Raw genomic sequence first — 21,669 nt, 5'->3', positions numbered from 1 at the left:
ATCCCTGAGTTTTCCAGAATTCAGCCTCCCTGTTGTATGAGCTGGGATTGAGCTGTGGTCCAGGATGTCTTCTCACCCCCACCGCACCCCCACCATCACACCTAATTACATGCTGTGTAGGTCGTTCTCCGGCCGCACACTGCCCATTACACAGCGGCCAGTGTTCGCACAGAGGAGCTGGGGGCCCCGCCAGCTGCGAGCCCAGGGCACCGCGGAGGGAGGCTGGGAGGCGCCCACCGCCCGTGCCCGGCCCAGCAGGAGGCCTGGCCTCGCCGTGCCTTCCCCCACTCACGGTGACTGACGTTGTGGTGGGTGTGGCAGACGCACAGGTAGCTCCCGCCGTACTCCATGCAGTAGCCCCCGTCGGGGCACTGCGTGTTCACGTTGCAGGGTGTGGCCGTGACTTCTAAGGGACAGGAGGAAGTCCCGTCTCAGGCCGGCCTCATGTCCTTGACAAGGCTTGGGCTGCGCAGGACCCAGTGCCCTCCCCAGGGCCACCAGGTTCAGGTACTTCTGAGGCTGGCCGCCTTCCGGGGTGGGGTTGGGGGTCACGGGACCACTGTGGAGGGTGGGGGTCCCTGGAGGTCCCTGTCTGGCGCACCATTTAAACCCTGGTTGGGGGATGCTCAGGGCCAGGGCCAGAAAGCCCCTCCTTCCCCGGCCCACCCCGCCCTGGTTGCCTACCGAATTCGCAGAGGAACCCAAAGAAGCCCGGGGGGCACTGGCAGAGGGTGGTGTTGGCTCCCAGGCATCTGCCACCGTTGTGACACTCACAGCCGTCCTTGGGGGTTCCTGCCACGGAGAGAGGGACGAGCCTCTACTGGGGGTGCCGGAGGCCGGGGCCTCTCCTTCCTGTGCCCTGCCCCTGGCGCCTTCCCATACGAGCTGCTGTGTGTCCCCCCCACTCTCACACATTGTGTCTTTGCATGCACACCCCACAGGAGGCCCCAGCCCCGGCTGCACGCACTCTCCCTGCAGTCCAGGCCCATGAAGCCTTCTGGGCACTCGCACACGTAGCCCTGATCTGCGTCCACACAGGTTCCCCCGTTCTGGCAAGGGGCCGACAGACAGGTGTCAGGCACTGGGTGGCTTCCTGCAAGAAAGACAGTGGTCACCAGAGGTCACAGCACACCTCAGGGTTTCAAACTCTGTTCTCAGTGCCAAGTGGAGTTCAAGTCTGAGGCCTATTTCCTGGAAACTGACTCCCTGCTGCCCCTCACCTGCCGAACCCCCAGTTTAGAGGAGAATGAGAAGGAAGGGTGAGAAGGGGTCCACTTAGGCTGAAGGCCTCCAGGCGTTTCTGATCAAGCATCTCTGTGGGTAAAATTTTGGGATTTTCCATATACCTTTCTGTTCTTGATTTCTAGTTTAACTTTGCCGTGGTCAGAGAACACAATCCTTGCCAATTTACTGAGCCTTATTTTATGGCCTGCATGGTGGTGCATCTCGGTGAGAGCTCCCTGAACACTTGGAAAGAGTGTGCGTGTAAATGTCAATCAGGCCAGGCAGGTTTACAGTGCTGGGCAGGTTTTCTGTCCACGTGGTCGAGGGACGGAGAGAATGGCCTGAAACTCCGCCTGTGATGTGATGTGTTTCTCCTTGGAGTTCTGTCAGCTTCTGCTTCGTGTATTCTGAGTCATGTTAATAGTATATTTAGAGTTGTTATGTCTTCTGGATGAATTGACCCCTTTGTCCTCATAGAAGGTCCCTCTTCATTCCTGGCAGGGTTCCTTGTGCTACAGTCTAATCTGTCTGATAGGAATGTAGGCAGGCCAGCAGCTTCTCTGGATGAGTGTCGGCCAGACTATTCCTCTTCATTTCCTAGGTGGTCAGTTTCTTCATGTAGTTTCAGAATTTATCTGTTAAATTAACATATTGTGCAATTGACTTGTTTTTGCTATACACGTCCATGAATTTTAACGTGTGTAGATTTGTGGGACCCCCCCCCAGGATCAGAACATTCCATCACCCAAACACATCCCTGTTCTCTTTCTTTAGGGTCACAGACGTCCTCCTTCTACTTCATACATAACAGAAGGACCTGACAATATCATACTTCCATCTTTCCCTTCCTAGCCCTTACCCAGAGAAGAATAAACTGTCCCACAGACCAAGTCTTGCCTGCCACCAATTTTTAAAAATAACGTTCCATTGGAACCCAGCCCTGCCCATTCGTTTGTGTATCATCTGTGGCTGGCTGCTTTGCGTTTCACTGGCAGAGTTCAACAGCTGTAACCACATGGCTGTAAAGCCAAAAATATTAATATCTGTCCCTTAACATAAAAAGCTGGCACACTGCTTTAAGCCATTGGTGTCATATATTTTGTTTCTGTATCTGTTACCCCAAAATATATTGTTGTTGTTTTGTTTTAAAAATTATCTTTAAAGAGATTAAAGGACAAAGAGAAAAGGCTCACATGTACCCATATGTTTACCATCTCTAGAACTTTTCATGCCTTGGTATAGATCTAGATATTTATCTGGTACTAGTTTTTTTTTCTGTCTAAAGAATTTCCTTTAATATTTCTTGTAATACAGATATGATGGTGATGAATTCTCTCAGTTTTTGCTGTCTGAAAGTCTTGATTCCATCTTCATTTTTGAAAGTAGTTTTTCTGGGTGTACACTAGTAGATAGTGTTTTTCTTTTTGTATTTTAAAGATGCTGCCCCACCATCTTGGGCTTCCAGTGTCTCTGACAGGACGTCTGCTGTCACCTTGTTTTCTCTCTTTGGACTGTGTCTTTTTCCTCTGGCTACTTTTAAGATTTTCTCTTTGTCATTGGTTTTCAGCAAGTTGATTGTGATGTTGCTTCACGTGGTTTTCTTCATGCTTTTCTTGGATATGTGGCTTTTAGTTTTCATTAAATGCAGCAAATGTTTCTTCATATACTTTTTCTGTGCCCCCAGCAGCTCCTTCCTCCTGGGATTCCAAATACACATGTTTGAGATGGCTTGACATCTGTTCCAGTCACTGAAGAGCTGGTCTTTTAATCTCACTCTCTGTGCTACCTGTTGAATTGTTTCTATTTCTCTCTTCAAGTTCACTGATATTTCCTTCTGCAGTGTCTAACCTGCTATTAATACAATCCAGTGTATTTCTGAAATTCAGATAATATATATTCATCTCTAGAAGTTTCTTTATCTCCTACTTCTCATTATGATATTTTCCCTTAGCAGTCTTGGGCATATTCGTCCCAGGTGATCAAACATTCATATTTACTAATTTAATCCTCTCTGGCATCTTTTTTTATTGATCTACTTTTCTCCTGGATGTGGGTCCTATATTCTTTGTATGCCTGATAATTTTTTATTGTCTATTTCAGGGTCCTGGATTCTGTTATATTCCTTTAAAGAGTACTGGATTTTATTCTGGCATACAAATAAAGTACTTGGGATCAGTTTGATTGTTAGGGCAGGTCAGGTTCACCTTTAGTTCAGCTTGTATTTAAGCTCACTGCAAAGGTGACACTCCACTAAGGACACGACGCAGAGCTGGCCCTGGGTACAAAAAGCTCCCTCCACTTGGCTGGTAGAGAAGCAAATTATTGCCAGCCTTGCTGAGAGCCATGGCTGGACTCACTGCTCCCATCCTAGTGGATTTCACCCCAGACTGTACTGAGCAAACACTCAAGGGGGTCCCTCTGCAGAGCTTCAGATTTTGATTTCATGCTCCCTCCCTTCTTTGCCCCCCCCACCAGCAGCTCCATCCTCACTGATATTCCACCCCCAAATTCCAGCCACCAAACTCGAGTCTCTGCTCGACTCAGAGACTCAGGACTACTGGAGTCTGGACCCCTCAATGCATAGCAGCCTGTACTGCCCCCAGGCAGAACCGAGGTGTCTAGGGCTCACCTCATTTCATTCCCTCTTCTTGAGGACGAGGGTCCTGTGCTGTCTATTGTTCAATGGCTAAAAGCTGTTGTTTCATATATTTTGTCTGGTTTTCTAGTTCTTGATGGTGAGAGGGAAATTTCCAGAACAGTAATCCTTCTTGGCCAGAAGCAGAAGGCTAGATATTCTCTCTCTCTCTCTCTCTCTCTCTCTATATATATATATATATATATATATATTTTTTTTTTTCTTTTTTTTTCCCCTCCAAATTTTGGTCAACTTCTTACAGAACGTCAAGGTCTGTACTTTGTAATGTGGCTAATGAGTGTATATGAGTATTAGGTGTAGAAGTGTCAATTCTGTTGTTTATTCCTGTTTGCTTTCATTTGCTTTATTCTGTGCAAAACGTGGTTTCTTTTTTTTTTTTTTTTGCAAAATCTTTTGAAATCACTTAGCTGTTTTCTGACATGAGTTTGTTAAACACACTGATGTTAGATAACGATCTGGGCAAGGATAACTGAAACTGACTTTAAGCAACCAAACAGGTCAGGGTGCCGCCCTCTCCTGACGTCACAGACTGCCTGCATGTGGCCATATGACCCAATGACCAAAGGCAGGCACAACGTCCATTTTTTTTTTACTTATGGGTAAAATGTAATTTCCTTCTTAAGTTTTTACCCTCAAAGTAAATCTAATTTTTGTCTGAAATTTATCCCTGGTGAGAAGCTGCGGGGCTGCGTGCACAGGCGCGGGGGCCCTGGGGGTGGGGACGATGCCCTGGATTTATTCTATGGGTTGTAAAATCTAGTTGGCCTTTTCATTGATCTGAGTCATAACCAGCAGTTCAAACAACATGAAATAGAAAAGAATTTAGCAGATTTCATCACACGCAGTAAAGTTCAGGGTTTTGTTTTCCGGGCTCCCATGGTGCGTTCCCTTGTGTGGGGAGGGGTCTGGAGTAGGAAGAAAGGATGTTAAAAGGTCAGGACTCTCCCCAGCGGAGAGAGGGGCCTTGAGGATGTGGTCAGCCATCCCTGCATTTTGCAAGGAGACCAGGCGAGGAGAGGAGAGAGGACTTGCTCAGCCTCTCACAGCACCTGAGGCAGAACGGGACCAGAGCGACAGTCATTTATTTGCTTCCAGTTCCTCCGCAGTCAGCGACTCAGGGGACAGGCTGGTGCAGGAGACGGGGGACTGAGCCGGACAGTGAGGGAAAGGGGGCTGTGAACCCTTAAGACCACTGACACCCTCGGGGGCACGTGCCCATTACCTGTCTCGCAGCGCGGTCCCTCGAAGGGCTCTGCGCACAGGCAGGTGAAGTTCCCCACGAGGTCCACACACGAGCCTCCGTTAAGACACGGGTCGGAGCCGCATTCGTCCAAGTCTGCGGGCAGCAGAGGCGGGAGCTCCGCTCCAAGCCAGCCTTGATCAGCGTACTGGCGTCTGGCGGCGGCAACCTCGCCCGGCCCAGCTCCTCGCTTCCCCTTCACAGCCCCGGCCCCGCCCCTTCTCTGCAGGCCCCGCCCACCCTCCCCTTCACAGCCCCGGCCCCGCCCCTTCTCAGCAGGCCCCGCTTCGTCCTCCCCACCAGCCCGGGCCGCTCACCTCTTCTCCAGGCCCCGCCCCGCCAGCCTCGCCAGCCCCGCCCCTCACCTCTTCTCCAGGCCCCGCCCCTTCTCTACAGGCCCCGCCCCTCCCTGCCCACCAGCCCCGCCCCTCACCTCTTCTCCAGGCCCCGCCCCGCCAGCCCGGCCCCGCGCGTGCTCAGGCCACTCACCCGTCTCGCAAGCGATGCCGGTGTAGCCGGCCTGGCACACGCACACCGCGGAGCCGCTGGCTGCCTGGCACTGGCCGCCATTCGCACACTCTTTGGTGTCACATGGAGATAGTGCTACAAGTGCAGAGGGTGGAAGACCGTTGGACTCCTGGCTGTGATGACCCCTGGGGACAGTGGAGGGGACTGACCAGTGCAGTCCCAACCCACCAGCCGCTGAAAGCTGGTCTGAATCCGGTTTACTTCAGTAGACCTGCGTGGAAGGAGGCTGCGGGCGCTGGGCCAGCGTCTCAGGGGTGAATCAAATCCAGCTCCCACCCTCCCCGGCCGCTCTCATGCTAAGCTGACCGACTGTGACAAGAGCGGTGGTCGCAGAGCCAGACTCTGGGGCACTGGCTGCACCCTGTCAGGCTGGGGGGACACAGCGTGTGACGGAGCCTTCAGGGGTGAGCAGTGCCCAGGGGTGCGGGAGGGGCTTGAATGGTCCTGCGGCACAGGAGGGGCCGAGGTGGGGGAGGTGGGGGAGGCGACACCTTGCTGCAGGGAGTGCCGGTGCAGAGGCACTCAAACCCCAGTCATAGTGGGATGAGTGGTGTCCCCATCTCTGTCCACCCTCTGACCCACCCCTTACCAGGGATGTGGCCTCCCTGACTCCCTGGTGGCCGCTGAAAAACAAATGGTCTGAGCAAGCAGCCCCCTGTGGAATTGTGGGGGGCCAGGAGAGGAGGGAGGGGAGGAAGAAGGGGAGGGCCCTGCCCCCCAGGAGGTGTGGCTGACTGCACATGGTGACCCCACCTCCACCAGAGAGCAGGCTGGGTGTCAAAGGGGGAGGGGAGACTCAGGCAAGCAGCATGCACCAATGACCCGATGGGAGGCTGCTGTCAGAGGCTCTGGGGGCTGAGATGGGTCCTCAGACCAGGAACCTCAGAGGGGGATGGGGGCTGGATCCCTGGATGTTGGTGGAGTGGCTGTGAGGAGGCCGAGGCTCAGGGGTCCGGACTCCAGCCCCAGGTCCTCCTGGGGGCCTCCCTGAGCCCAGACACGTGTATCCACACTGCAGCTGAAGACCAGCTGGGTGAAAGGCCAGGGGGAGGGTCTGAGAAAGGTACTGGGGGCAGGGCAGGTGGGGGCTGGATTTGAACCAGCTGCTTCCTAAGAGCAGCTAGGAAGGGGGTATGGCCATGGTTTGGAAGCAACAAGGGGTCCAGAGCAACCCCAAACCACGCCTAGGCTGTGAGAGCCCTGGGGGCTGGAGAGAAACAACCTCCATTGCCAGCTGAGGCTCAGGGTTCCAAGGGCACAAGCAGGAGAGTGGGGGTTTGTGCCCCTCCCCACCCCACAGCTGACCTGTCCCACCTCATCAAGCCGGGCCTGGGGCGAGAGGGGTTTGATGGCTCCTGCCACACCTGGTGGGTTCTCAGCCAGGCCCTGTGGCCAGTCAGGCCCTGACTCTGGCTCAGTCTGGAACCCAGCCCTGGCCTGCAGCCAGCGGGCCCAAGCAGTCTCCTCTTACCTGTCTCACAGGTGGGTCCCCCGAAGCCATCCGGGCACTGGCAGCTGAAGCTGTTGACACCATGTGTGCAGGCCCCTCCGTTCTGACACGGGTGAGATGCACACTCGTTCACATCTGAAAACCGCGCAGGGGCCTCAGTGGAGGAAACAGGTTGGGAGGATTGGCCACTCCTGGGGGTAAGGGGACAGCAAGCCTGGCCCTCGTGGGCCTCGCTCCGCTCCAGGGGCCGTGGGCTCAGACAGCAGCTGCAGTACCACCTGCCGTACTCACGGTCACAGACCCACTGCATTTGGTGCCTCAGTGGTGCCCCACACCTGTCACCCACACCACGGGACACAGACCCTTGACCTTGGGCCCGGGCCACTGGCTGTTCTTGCAGCGTCCCTCCAGAGCCCAGAGCCTCCCAGCGGACAGTCCCCGCAGTACACTCACACAGGTGGCACCTCCTCCCCGTGAAGCCCGAGAGGCAGGAGCAGGTGTAGGAGGGGTTGCCTGTGACGCAGTCATCGATGCACTTGCCGCCATTGAGGCACGGGCGCAGGGCCAGGCACACGGAGGCTGCGGGCACAGCAAGGGGCGGAGCCATCACACCCTCCCTCCCCGACCCAAAGGATAGTCTCTGAGGAATGACTGTGTCCTCTGCGGGTGGCCCAGCAGCCAGGGTTTCACTTCCTGGTCTGCGCAGGGCGCCCAGTGTGGCTGACATCTTCCCTCTGCCTGTGTTTCCCATTGACGTTTTGTTTCCTAAGCTGTGACTCTGGCTGCCCATGGAGGGAGGGCCGTCCCAGAATCCCTTTCACCTTCAGCACCTTTCTATCTTGTTAATCCGTCATCTTCCATACTTATCCCTGCTAAGACGACAGGGACCTGAGGACACCCAGCAACACAGGGAGACACGAGTCCTCGTGGGTGAGGGGGTCCCTGAGTGGAAACCGGAGGCAGTGGGGAGGGACTCTCAGACCTTGGGGGGGTTGCAGTCTGGTCCCAGTGCTGCCTCGGACATTTACAGAAACTCAGTGTCCTGCGCCCCTTGGGTTTCCTTAGGTGGAAAATGAGGGGACTGCTCAGAGCTGCTGAAGCTGGTATTTCTCAAAGCTGGTATTTCCCAAGGGCCACTGACCCCCATGCCCAGCCCCCTAGGACAGGCAGTTCATAGAGCTCAGCTCATGGAACTCGGGCTCTCTGGAGAAGCACAGCTACTGAAATCTGTGACTAATAAGCACGAATTGGCAGGTAACGAGCACTCCAAGGTCTCGGATCTCGTGTTACTAGGAGGGCCCCAGGGACAGGTGGCATGGCATTGACTTTCCGGGAAGGGCTCTGTGGTCCAGAACAGCATCACAGCTGTGGGTGTCTTGGGACTGTTCCTGTTCCTTGCTTGTACCTTTCCAGGCCTTTAGTCACATTGTCACTCAGTCTGCAGTGGAGTGGCTGCATCGGGGTCTGGACTAGCCTTGCTCAGGACTAGACTTGTGGCTGTGGATGCAGTGCCTCTCGGGTGTAAACTGACCGTCCCTTCCTGGGGACCCTGGGACTGACACGCACAGGCTCCATCTCCTGGGCTTTCAGTGCGGTGGTGGGGACACCAGGGCACCACGCTCCTGAGGCCTCTGTGGAGGCCAGTTTGGAGGACCTGGCAGTGCCTACTCCTCTCAGAGGCCTGGGACAGTGGGCACGAAGCACCTGTCCATGGAAGACGGGACCCCGAAGGGCTGGATCTTCCTCTGAGGACCCCACTCCTGGGATGGCAGCCTGCAGCGTCTTCAGGGAAGCGTGGGCCTGCCCACACGTGCGCCCACGCCTGTGCCCACGCCTGCCTGACACCCACTCACACCAGCGCACACCTGCACCCATGACTTATTCTTCAACCACAGCCCAAGCCCCTGGCCACTGGCAGGTGACAACCACGCAGACCTCTCTGCCGCCCACCCACAGGAGCGCGCCTGACTCACCTACCCCCGGAACCACCGCGGCCCAGAGCCTTGGCCCTCCCGGGGCTGTAGGAGGTCTTGCCTCTCAGGGGCCCACTTGCCACTCTGGGGAAGGGGGCGAAGTCATTGGCTTCTGGCTCCCTCCCCCCCTGAGCTCGGGCTGGGGCCCATTCCGTGTCCCCGGGAGTGGGCGGGCTCGGCTCCCAGGTCTCTCTCCGGGCACCATCCGGAGTCCTCCGTGAGTCCTCCAGCCCCAGGCGTGGTGCGCGCGCACGCCTGCCCACTCGTGCACGCCTGTCCTCGCGGGCCCCGCGGCGCGAGCGCGGTGTCTGTCCCCACGCGGGGCGCGCGCCTGTCCACGAGGCCGGTTTGGATGGGCGCCACCGCGCTGGGTTCGCGCTGGCAGACTGAGTTCAGAGAAGCAGCCCTTCCCGGTGGCCTCGGTCCCCATCCGCGGGGGCAGGTCCCGGGACCCCCCTCACAGTGACCCGAGCCCGCAGACCGTCGCTCTCGGCGGAGTAGCTGAGGCAACAACTTGACATCCCCTCCCCCCGTTTGTAGGCAGTGAAGGCTCAGGAGGGTCCGTGACTCGCCCGGGGCCGCGCAGTCCCGCGGCCAGTCCGACTGTCCCCACAAGCCGTGTGCTGGCGCCTCGGGTGGACCCTCCCTCCTCCGCTGTGTGTTCTGGGCCTGAAGCACCCCTGGGTGTCTCCCTCCTGCCGGCTACTCAGACGCCCAGCTCATCAAACGAGCCGCAACCGGCAGAAAGGGGAAATGGGATGAACAGAGCACCTGCCCCCCAGGCGGCCCCGGGAGCACAGGCGACGGCCGGGTGCCCCTCCCGGCCCAGGCCGGAGGCTGGGCGCGCAGGTGCGGAGAGGAGACCCTGCCTCCTCGCCTGTACAGCGCAAGCCGTCCTCTCCCGCGGATTCCCCCGCTCCCCGCGCCGCGGAGAGACAGGCTCCCGACTGAGCCCCGCGGATGCTCGGAGGTGGGCGGGGCCACGCGCAGCCCCGCCCCGCTCCCTTGCCCCGCCCCGCCCCTCCGCCTGCCCCTCCCTAGGCCACACCCGCCCGCCCCCGCCGCCCCCCGCCGCCCGCTCGGTCCTCTTACTTGTATGGGCGCAGCCCCCCACGCGCACCTGGGCATCATCGATTCTGAACGCCCAGCGCCCGGGCACTCCCACGTTGGTGGTGGTCTCCACTTCCGCCATGTCCGCGGTGCGTGAGCCGGGGATGCTGAAGTAGCGCCGCCCATCCCCCGCATTGAAGCCAGCCTGGGTGGGTGTGGAGAGAGTGGGGCCAGGTGTGGGCTGGGTCCGCAGGTCTCCCTAGTGCTGCTGACACCCACCTCCCCCGGTTAGCCAAGGTCAAAGAGATCATGTGGGAGACGGCCTTGTAAGCGGGGGAGCTCTAAGACCTAGGGGTATCCTCACCCCCACCCCCTACGTTGTCCCTGCCCTGGTCAGCAGCCTCCCAGCCAGGTACTGATGGCAATGAGAGTTCCCAGAGCCAAGAACATTGTGGGGTCCTGGCAGCTTCCCCAGCAGCTCCCTGCTGTGCTTCTGGGTCTCCCCTAGGGCCCAGGGGCAAGTGTGACTTGGGGGAAATAGATGGGGGGGTTCTTGCTCAGCCAGAAGAACCTTCAGGCCCCTGGGCGCTGACACTTGACCATGGCCTCCACACTGGACTTCCTGCTGGCCACAGTCCTTTGAGCCACAGCCCAACCAGACCCAGGGGCAGTCAGCACAGAGATTCCAGGACCCTCTTGTCCCTGAGGGGCCAGGCCCTGTGGGTCAGGACAAAAGTGCCTTGGGCACAAGGATGCTTTTGTCGTTCTGGGTTATGAGAGCTCCGATAGCCTCACACCAGCCTCTGCTCAGTATTGTGTATGTGGGGGGTCTTCCCGCCTCATCAACCAGGACAGTCCGGGAAGTGGGGAACAGGGGCCCCTACCTGGGCCGCGATGCCCCCCAGGCCAGTGGCGTCGCCCCCGCTGCTGGCGTGCGTGCCGGTGGTCCACGTGATGGACTCGTAGTTGAAGATGGTGAAAGAAAACTTGCCGTCAGTGACGAGCACGATCTGGAACGTGTTGACCTGCCGAGGAGGGGGACCTGAAGAGGGCCCTGCAGCCCCTTGTCCCTGCTCCAAGGCCCTGCCCAGCCCCCACCTCTGCACACACTGTCCTCGTCCACTGACCCCTCGTCTGCAGCCCCTTGTCCCTGCTCCAAGGCCCTGCCCAGCCCCCACCTCTGCACACACTGTCCTCGTCCACTGACCCCTCGTCTGCAGCCCCTTGTCCCTGCTCCAAGGCCCTGCCCAGCCCCCACCTCTGCACACACTGTCCTCGTCCACTGACCCCTCGTCTGCAGCCCCTTGTCCCTGCTCCAAGGCCCTGCCCAGCCCCCACCTCTGCACACACTGTCCTCGTCCACTGACCCCTCGTCTGCAGCCCCTTGTCCCTGCTCCAAGGCCCTGCCCAGCCCCCACCTCTGCACACACTGTCCTCGTCCACTGACCCCTCGTCTGCAGCCCCTTGTCCCTGCTCCAAGGCCCTGCCCAGCCCCCACCTCTGCACACACTGTCCTCGTCCACTGACCCCTCGTCTGCAGCCCCTTGTCCCTGCTCCAAGGCCCTGCCCAGCCCCCACCTCTGCACACACTGTCCTCGTCCACTGACCCCTCGTCTGCAGCCCCTTGTCCCTGCTCCAAGGCCCTGCCCAGCCCCCACCTCTGCACACACTGTCCTCGTCCACTGACCCCTCATCTGCAGCCCCTTGTCCCTGCTCCAAGGCCCTGCCCAGCCCTCACCTCTGCACACACTGTCCTCGTCCACTGACCCCTCATCTTCCTCCCTAACTAGATGGTTGGTCAGCCACAGGGTAGGACTTCGATAGCCAAATCCTCCGTCCTCCACTGTGTCCCCGTGCCTAAGGCCTTGGCTCAGTCCAGCCCCTCCCCAATAATTGTTGTCTGGCAAGAGAGTGAACACGGTGAGGGGGCTATGGGACCCACGAATGCCGGGAGCAGACACTGTCCCCTGTGGGGCCCGGGGGCACACAGGGATAGTGCTCATGTGGCCAAATCCACAAAACTGCCTCGTGGGAAAAGCACAAGGTGAAAGTACAGGGGAAAGATAAAAAGAGGAATCAAGGAAAACCGTTTTTAATAATTAGGTTTTATGGTTTTCATGGAATTCTATTCCGCCAAAATGTTAGTGGGTAGTACATGTGAGGTGCTATTTCAGTTAGGGCAAAGGGTGGGATCTTAGGACAAATAGGAAATTCTAAAAAAAGCAGTAAAATCAGAGCTTTACATCACTCATGAAAATACATCCGAATCAAGTAAAGTTGTAAATGAAACCATCCAACTCCTAGAAGAAAATGTAGTCAGATGTGTAGGGCCTCTGGGGGAAGGACTTTTAAACACATTTGTTAATGTGAAACCAAAAAGAAGATTCATATGTTGGCTACAAAATGTTCTGAATAAAACAGTGCCATCAACTCAAACTGAATGTTAAACAGCAAAGTGAAAAGTGTATTTATAACATGAGGCAGATAAAACTGATGATGTCCTTAATTCAGGAACTACAGATCAGTAAGAATCAGACCTAAAAGATTACAGAAAAATTGGCAAAGGCTGTGCACAGACTCATCACAATAGAATACAACTAGCTGATAATACTGGGACAAATTCAGCATTGCTAGAAATCAAAGAAGTGTACGTTTTAAAAAGACATCCCCTTAGCCTGTATAGTTAGCAAGGAGGGAAAATGCTAGAGCTCTTGACTGCAGTGAAGAGAAATGGGCATGTCTGATGTGGCTTATGCGAGTATGCGTGGGCACATTTTTGAGGGGGATCTCGGCATTCTGCAGGCATTAATCTACTTTCTAGAGACGCGTGCCAGGATGTGATCTCACAATGAATTCAGGCTGGCAGTGCCCTTCTCAGGGCATCTTGCAACCGGGGCTGTGGCTGACTCTGGGCCAGTATGCAGACATTGCATGTGGCAGGAGAGCATACGGTGCACAGGAACCCCTCGTTTTATTGCATTTTGCTTTATTGCACTTCGCAGATAAAGTGCTTTATAGAAACTGAAGATTTGTGGCAACCCTGCATCCAGCACGTCTATCGGCACCATGTTTCCAACAACATGTGCTCACTCCATTTCTGTGTGTCACATTTTGGTAATTCTCGAAATATTTCGAACTTTTTCATCATTATTTTATTTGTCATGGTGATCTGTGATCAGTGATCTTTGATGTTACTGCTGTAATTGTTTGGGGTGCTCAGGAACTGCACCCATACAAGACGGCAAACTTAATAGATAGTGTGTGTGTTCTGACTGTGCAACTGACCAGCCTTTCCCCATCTCTCCCTCTCCTTGGGCCCCCCTACTCCCCAAGACACAACAATGTTGAAATTAGGCCAATTAATAACCCTACAATGGCCTCTAGGTGTTCAAGTGAAAGGAAAAGTCTCAGGTCTCTCACTTTAAATCAAAAGCTAGAAACGATTAAGCTGAGTGAGGAAGGCACGTGGAAAGCCAAGACAGGCCGAAAACGAGGCCTCTTGAACCAGTTAGCCAAGTTGTCAGTGCAAAGGAAACATTCTTGAGGGAACCTAAATGTGCTCCTGCAGTGAATACACGGATGGTAAGAAAGTGAGACAGCCTTTTGCTGATACAGAGAAGGTGTTAGTGGTCTGGATAGAGGATCAAACCAGCCACAACACTCCCTTAAGCCAAAGCCTACTCCAGAACAAGGTCCTAACTTCAATTCTGTAAAGGCTGAGAGGTGAGGAGGCCGCACAAGGAAAGTGTGAAGCTGGCAGAGGTCGGTTCATGAGGTTTAAGGGAAGAAGCCGTCTCCACAACATAAAGTGCGAGGTGAAGCAGCAAGGTATCCAGAAGATCTAGTGAGAGAATTCCACAGGTTTTCAGTGTAGACAAAATGGCCTCATCTTGGAAGAAGATGCATCTGGGACTGTCAGAGCTGGAGAGGAGAGTCAGTGCCTGGCTTCAAGCTTCACAGGACAGGCTGGCTCCCCTCTCAGGGGCTCATGCAGCTGGGGACTGGGCGCTTGCCTTTGGGAAGGGAAACCTAACGCTGAGCTCTGGAGGCTGCGAGGAGGCGATGGCCGTGAAGGCGGGCAGCGGCAAGGTTCAGTCAGGGCAGGACTGTGGCCTGTGAGGCCAGCGGCCGGCTCTGCGAGCGGGTGAGGTCCACGTTTTTGAGGAGAGCGAGGAGCTTCACCGTCACTTTCTGTTGATCAACCTGCTTCTGGAAGTGCCACTGGAAGGCAGGCTGGCTCTCCGTCTCCCAAGGTACAGACTCACTTCCAGCCCAGACTCAGTCCTGACTCCTTGTCTTACGAGCATGGGATGTTGCCAGTCATTTTCTAAAGAACATCTGGGTTTGAAAACAGTAGAAGGTTAAGTTGCTCTCTGTCAACTCAGGAGGGGCTCTGGGCCCCTCCTGGCTCCCAGGCATAAAGGTATTAGGTAAAGTGACTCTGCAGAGGTGAAATAATACTTTTTTAAATCATGTAGAAGAACATGTAAGAATGAGGAAAATGTTCATAATACTATTGAGTGAAAAAATACACTCACAAAACAGCTTGTTCTTGGCGTTTCTATTTATTTTGTAAAGTGTGGGTCAATGTACGCTAGGAAATGTTTAATTTAAAAGGTAACTACCAAGTTACCTTTTGGTAGTGGAATTAAGATTTTCAAAGTTTTTTGTTACAAAGTGTTACAAAATGGTAATAATGAAAAAACAAAACTTACAAAATATGAGCGGGCTCTGTATGAACAGAAGTTCACTAGTGTGAAAATTTATTTGTGGTAATGTTTATAGAAACAGCGCGTCTTTCCTGATTCACTGTCATACTCTTTGTTAAAAATCAAACAGTGAGTGTCTCAGTCTGGAGATACCTGGCTAACTACCTTCTTTCTTTCTCTTTCTTTTTCTTTTTTGTCTCGGCTGCTGGAGAGCTCAGGGTGTGTGAGCACCTCATCACTGGGCACATCCCTTCCCCGACTTTCTCTCCTACATTCACGGTTTCCCTGAACCACCACTGCTGAGGACCCCAGGCTCCATGTACTTACACTCTCTGGGCAGGGCCACCTCAGCACATCCAGGACCGAACCCGTCACTTGCACCCCCTCGACCTTGAGCACAGGCCTCACCTGCCCCCAATGCCCCCTGCCCACCCCAGGGCGCATGACAGGAAGCCAGACACTGCGCTGATTGCGTGTGTCTCTCCTCCTGCTGCCCAGGGTGCTGTCACATCCATGCCTAATGGCCGCTCTGAACAGTCCAGTTCCTCCTGCTCCAAAGCCCCCATGTGCCTAAGCCCCCGCCGCTGGCTGGCACGGCAGTCTCAAGGGGAGCCCTTGCCCACTGGCTGGGCTGTGCTGGGCACTTCTTGGTGCCTGGCACCTTTAGCACGTGGTCGTTTGTGTCACCCTTTGGGAGAGATGTGTCCTGTCTTCTCTGTCAGGGCTGTCTCCCCAGTGCTCCCCCAGAGGCGCCCTTAAACAAATATTTATTAAATGAGTGAACAAACAGCTCTCAAAATGTTACTCTGCACCCAGTGGCTCTTCTCTGGGGAGTGACCCCATCTTGTGCACAGATGTGACCCATGGGAGGAGTGAGCTGCTGTCCTCATTGAGGGGAACCATCCACCAGAACTTGGGCAAAGTGCTCAATCGCTTTCGAGTTCCTGTGTTTTGATGTTTGGTACCACCAAGGACTAACGGAGAAGATGGGGTAACTTCCTATTTAACTCTTGCATCATGACGCATTCCCAGTGGAAATCCTGACCTCACTCACTTCTCTACTGGAGCATTTGGGGTTTTCCTGGAGGACTGGGGAGAGGCGAGGCCTCGTCCTCCTCCAGCCGAGCTCTGTGACCCTGGGCGGACTCCCAGGCCTGAGCCCATTTTTTCCTTTTGGGCATGGACCACTAACTGCGCTGGACGCACCTCAGCAAGGCGCGGGCCCTGGAGGGAGACCCTGGGCCCCAGCTGCACGTCCTCCCTTCCCCAGGACAAAAACTCACGGGGGAGGAGGAGCTGCCTCCAAAGAAGGTCACCCGGTACCAGGTGGCGATGAAAACCCAGGTGGCGGTGAAGTCGGGGAGCTCGGGGAAGTAACGTCTGATGTCCTCTGTGGCTCTGTGCAGCGTGGCCGGGTCGGCGGTCTCCCGGTAGTACACGTCCCCTGCGCGCCGGTTGTCCACGTCTGCCCAGAAGGCCGCCACCACACAGCGGTCCTTGGCGATGGGGAAGGCCACCGGGGTGAACTGAGAAACCTCCTTCAGGAAGGAGATGATCCCGTTGTTGTTCACCTGCCGGGACAGGAAGCCAGAGAGGGGCCGATGGGGGCTGCAGGGGGGGGCAGTCCCGGGCCCTCCAAGGGGCCGAGGCTGAGCCGGCCTGGGCAGGGCAGACACAGACACGGGACCCCGCGGTCCGCTCCGTCTCCTCCCAGACAGGCGGTGGCCCCTGTGTCACGCCCATCCCTAGGCTGTGCTGTGGGGTCTGGTAGACCCCAGTGTGGGCCCTGCTATTGGGGTCCCGCTCAGCAACCCCAGCTCCTCAGGCACACCCCAGCCAGGGGCCTCAGGAACGCAGGGCAGGGCCCCCACCCTGGTTTGGAAGGGTGAGCAGGAGGTGGTGTGAGGGGAGGAGCGCCCACAGGGCAGAGGCAGGGGTGGGCCGGCCGGTGGCCAGGGGAACCTGGACAGGCCTCTGAATTCAGGACCCAGGCAGTCGAAGCTCCAGAAGGTTCCTGCAGAAGTGGAAGCTCCAGAGGGGGAGCAGCACCTCTGCAGCTGGACACAGCTGCTTCCTGCCTGGCCCCCCACTCACTGTGCAACCAGGAGGCACAGCCCTTGCATCTGTGCTCCTCTGACGCAGGCGAACACTGGTTCTGGCCTTGCAGGGCAGGGCAGGATGGGGTGAATGAGTTAATGATCACAGGGCCGGGCTCTAGGCTGTCACCGTGCTCCTGGAAGACCGTGGTCAAAACTGTGCTTTCAGAAAAGACCCTTGGGACTTCCCCTTCAGGGGTGGGCAGGCTGTGTAACCCAGACCACACAAAAGGCCAATAAATACACCTCTCTTCTTAAAGATGCCAAACAGCAAACAAGCGAGGGAGGGTCCGGATTCCAAGTCGAGGATAAGACACTAGAGGTGCGCCTGGCACTCAGGGCCCCTGACCGAAGTAAGCGCGTCTGCGACAGAAGAAACGGCCACAGAGCACAGCAGGGGTTTTAGTGGCCTCGTGGAGGGAGAGGGAGAGGTCAGCCCTCAGACCAGCTCCGGGTGGAGAGCCCAGCACCCCCGCTAAGCTGGGACCCTTCAGGCCACCCCTCACGGACAGGGTGCACCCCAAGTAAACAGTCCTGCGCAGACTCACTCCGGCTTCCTTCACCAGAGCCGTCCAGGGCATCGCAGGCCTGGACCTTGGACTAAGGTGGTTACTGACGACAAAAGCAGACAAAGCAGAGAGAAACCCTCTCTGGAGGAAAATGGCATCATCTCAGGCCTCAGGTTAGTCCCATGAATAATGTTTCACGTGCAAAACCTGGGACACAGTCAGATAATTGTGCACACAAGGAATCGACACCAGTTACAGCAGAAATAAGAGAAACTCCAGGTATCAGAATTATCAGGCACAGACAATAAAATAACTAAGTTTAGTATGTTCAAAGAAATCAAAAGCAAGCTTTAAAATTTGATCAAGAGAATGGCCAAAACAATCTGAAAAAGAACAAAGTTGGGGGTCTCACACTTCTGGATTTCAAAACTTACCATAAAGCAACAGTCATCTAACCACAGTGGCATTGACATAAAGACAGACAAATAGACCCATGGAATACAATAGAGAGCTTGGAAATAAACCCTCACACACATGGTCAAACGATTTTCAACAGGGGTGCCAAGACCATTCAATAATAAAAAAAGACAGTCTTTCCAATAAAACTGGATATTCACAGGCAAATTAATGAAGTTGGACCCTTATCTAACATCATATACAAAAATTAACTCAAAATGGATCAAAGACCTAAATATAAGAGCAAAAATATAACCCAGAATAAAAATAGGGCAAAAGCTTCATGACATTGGCTTTGGCAATGATTTCTTCCATGTGACTCCAAAGATACAGGCAACAAAAGAAAAAAGTAGACAAACTGGAGTTCATAAAAATTCAAAATGCTTTGCACATCAAAAAACACTATCAACAACGTAAAAAGGCAATGCACAGATGGGAGAAAATGCTTGTAATGATATATGTAATAAGGGATTAATATCCAGGATAATAGAGAACTGTTACAACTCAATAGCAATAAAACCCCAAACAACCTGATTCAGAAATGAGCAAAGGACTTGAGTAGACATTTCTCCAAAGAAGATACACGAATAGTCCACAAGCCCATGAAAAGATGTTCAGTATCACTGATCATCAGGGAAATGCAAATCAAACCACAATGAGATGCCTCCTCACCCGTCAGGACTGTTACTAACCCCCCCTTCCCCCCCTCCAAAAAAGAGCAAGTGTTGGTGAGGATGTGGGGACACGGGAACCCTGTGCACTGCTGCTGGGAATGTAACTGGCACAGCTGCTGTGGGAGCAGTGAGGGGGCAGCGTTCTCCTTGCAGGGGTGCTGCGGGTTCAGAGGTTAGAGGGCACTACAGAGCTCAGGTCCCCCAGCCCTTCCACAGAGACTCAGCAGGAGTAAGGAGTCTGGAAGGAGCAGGACGGTCCCAGCTGGAGCTGACACAGGTCCCAGTCCTGCAGCACCCCCTGCCTATGCCAGGGCCCAATTACACCCCGTTTAAAATTGGGGTGCTGCTGGCCCAAGGTGACAGCTCCTAGAAGCTGAGTGTGACCCAGGAGGCCTTGTGACTCTCTGGCCCAATTTGGGGTGGGCCAACTGGGACATGACCACTAACAGGAAGGGCCTGACAGGGTGGGCGGCCAAATGGAAATGCTACAGGTGCTGAGTGACCATGGTTTACATGACACGATGGCAGCTACCCCTGGGGAGCCTCATCTCCTTCTAGGACACAGTGAAGCCACTGGCTTCATGGGCCCAAGTCCCAGAGGGTCCCCTAAGAGCCTGCCTGGTTTGCGGATGGTCCAGCTAAGCTGGAACCCGAGGGTGTCCACTGGGCGGCAGCAGGCATCCAGCCGCAGCCCCAATGCAAGGAGCTCAAAAACAGGCCAGTCAGCGCTTTGGGCAGAAGTGGAAGCATCACCCTGGTCACGGGGGGCTCTCAGAACCAGATGCACCCGATATTTATGCCCTTTGGTGAAGCCGGCGTCACAGGCTGTCCTCTGAGGGCCAGACAGTCGACCTTGTTGACCCCTGGGCCACATACGGTCTCTGTCACATAGCCTTCTCTGTCCTTTTTGTTTTTACAGTCCTTTAAACAGGCAAACAACATTCCTCGCTCACAGGCTGTACTCAGACGGGCCCTGGCGTGCTCTGTGGGTTGGCCTCTGTAGACGCCCCCATCTGGTTGTGCTTGCTTGCTCACATGCTCAGGGCTTGGGGGCGAGTCAGAGCCCTAATGGCTGCAAGGCTGAAACCCTGTACCGAAAACCCCGCCGCCCCAGCTGCCGGTGGGTCTGCACTTGGAAAAGGACGCCCACTTTGGGGCCGGCTAATGCGGGAACAAACTGGCCTCCGAGACACCCATGTCTGGGTCACTCGCCTGGGCGCCCACAGGCAGTGTGTCCTCTGCTGGCACCAACGGGGACCAAGCTGCTGCTGGTGGCGCCTCCAGGTCACCACTGCCTGGATCCGCCTCAGACCAGGAAGGGCAGCGCAGCCGCCAATGGACAGCGCGAAGACTGTGCTGCTGAGGCCGTCACCCCCGGACTCTGGGCCTGTCTCCTGCAGGCGCTAGCCTGCTTCTCCCCTCACCAGGAGGACCTCTGACCCCTCCCAGGCCCGCCACGGGGCCTTCCCTACTCCAGCCTGGTCAGCCCGCCGGCCGTACCACTTCCCCCCATGACATCCTGGATTGTTTGTGTCAGTGACGTCTCCGTGGTCTCCAAGGCCACTCCACAGTGGCTGATGGCCACGTGTCCAGTGAACATTCCACATCCCCACTGTCCGCAGGCATCTGGTTCCGCTGGGTCCTGGGTCCCCAAGTCAACCCCAAAGACTGTCCTGGTCACGTGTCTGGCTGGGCAGTTTCCTTCGGAATGTGCTGTCCCTACAAAGGCTTTGTCGCCCCTGGCTGACCCCCGGGTAATGACCATGACAAAAGGGAGGGGCTGGCCTATTCTGAAAATCCCCCACACAGTGTGGCCCCTCTGTCCCATCCCTCACAGCAGCCCCAGGCCAGCCCAGCCTGACAGGGCCTCGGGATTCCAACTTGACACTGGTTGGGCCACCTGGATTCTCCTGTTGGATCGACACGGTCCTCAGTCATGGAGGCACGGGTCACTTGGTTAAGGACACTGCCTGCTGTCACCCACGGTGGTCCACGGTGGGGGTATTGTAGGTCTCGAAATCTTACACAAATGCCCTTGTTGGTTTTGCACCTGAATTCTCCAGGTGAAAGGTCCAGATGTGAGTAGGGATTTTGGGGAGAAAGTAAGTAATAGTTACTGGGACGGGCACACTGGTCATGGCCATGGAGGGGGGAGCTTAGTGGGGGGTGCAGGGCTGGGAGAACAATGACTGCCCCTGCTCGCAGACCCAGCACCTGGCAGAGCCCCTGTGGCCCCCGAGTCAGGCAGCACCTGCCCTGGGTCTGCCACCCCTGTCTGTGAGCTACAGAAATGGAAAAACCACAGAGACACTGCCAGTCACAGATGTTCTGCTGAGCCTGACACCAAATGTGGGCCCCACGCTCCCCACAGGCAAGTGCACGGACGGCACGACCTGCTTCAGTCTTAGGGACCCGAATTCGTACTTGGTTTTGGGTTATGTCATGTGTGGTGACAGAGTCGCAAACGCTCGGTGACACGGTGCGCAGATCGTTACCAAACCGTGTAGCAGTGACCCATGTGAAGGCCAATGACAGGCCCCAAACTGCAGTGGGCTGTGTGCCCTCGGTGGGGTGTTTGCATGTGAGGGCGAGAGCCATGGGCGTCTCTCTGTTGGGGTGAGGGTTAGGGACTCAGCCATCCTGGTCTGCCTTCGACTGAGGGGGTCCCTGGGTCTCACAGTGTTGCATCTGGGAGGGGTGTGGATAAAGCAGGAGTCACCTTTCTGGCCTGTTTATTGCCTTTGTAATTACTGGTGATGAGATCCAAGATTAACAGGACAGTCTGAACTCCTTGCATGGGTTAAAATGGATAACAGCCTGGCCTTGGAAGTGAGACCCACAGGCATCTGTGGGATGCAGGCAGAGCTGGCTGCATGGGCACAGGGGACATGGCTGAGGGCCAGCACCTTGCCCATGCAGGCCCGGGGGCAGCAGCCTCCGCTAAATGTGCTGCGAGACAAACAACACAGATCTGGTGCTGGCCCTGTGGGTCTGATCAAGGAGAGTGCTGACGGCATGGGCCAACTCGTGTGAAAAGTTGAGTTTGGCTGAGGACATGTGGGGCCAAGGAGGCAGGTTGTGGGGAGAGGCAGTCGGCCTTGGGC

General features: G+C 55.7%; 1 protein-coding gene across 17 annotated transcripts in view; it reads right to left on the bottom strand.

Moving 5' to 3' along the window:
* SNED1 (sushi, nidogen and EGF like domains 1) overlaps positions 1 to 21,669 on the bottom strand; it is a 74,718-nt gene that overhangs the window by 41,634 nt on the left and 11,415 nt on the right. For all 17 annotated transcript variants that reach the window (XM_081052031.1, XM_081052022.1, XM_081052021.1 and 14 more), the window contains exons 2-11: positions 16,114 to 16,401; positions 11,006 to 11,146; positions 10,164 to 10,326; positions 7,552 to 7,677; positions 7,120 to 7,233; positions 5,610 to 5,723; positions 5,103 to 5,216; positions 968 to 1,093; positions 685 to 792; positions 293 to 406 (exon numbers count right to left, since the gene is read on the bottom strand). In XM_081052031.1, the coding sequence (XP_080908157.1) occupies positions 293 to 406; positions 685 to 792; positions 968 to 1,093; positions 5,103 to 5,216; positions 5,610 to 5,723; positions 7,120 to 7,233; positions 7,552 to 7,677; positions 10,164 to 10,326; positions 11,006 to 11,146; positions 16,114 to 16,401 (1,408 nt within the window). The remainder of the gene's footprint in view (positions 1 to 292; positions 407 to 684; positions 793 to 967; positions 1,094 to 5,102; positions 5,217 to 5,609; positions 5,724 to 7,119; positions 7,234 to 7,551; positions 7,678 to 10,163; positions 10,327 to 11,005; positions 11,147 to 16,113; positions 16,402 to 21,669) is intronic.

The sequence above is a fragment of the Rhinolophus hipposideros genome (assembly GCF_964194185.1).
Source record: "Rhinolophus hipposideros genome assembly, chromosome: 6".
Taxonomy (NCBI): domain Eukaryota; kingdom Metazoa; phylum Chordata; class Mammalia; order Chiroptera; family Rhinolophidae; genus Rhinolophus; species Rhinolophus hipposideros.
The sequence above is the reverse complement of the archived record's forward strand: the minus strand, read 5'-3'. Positions and strand labels throughout refer to the sequence as shown.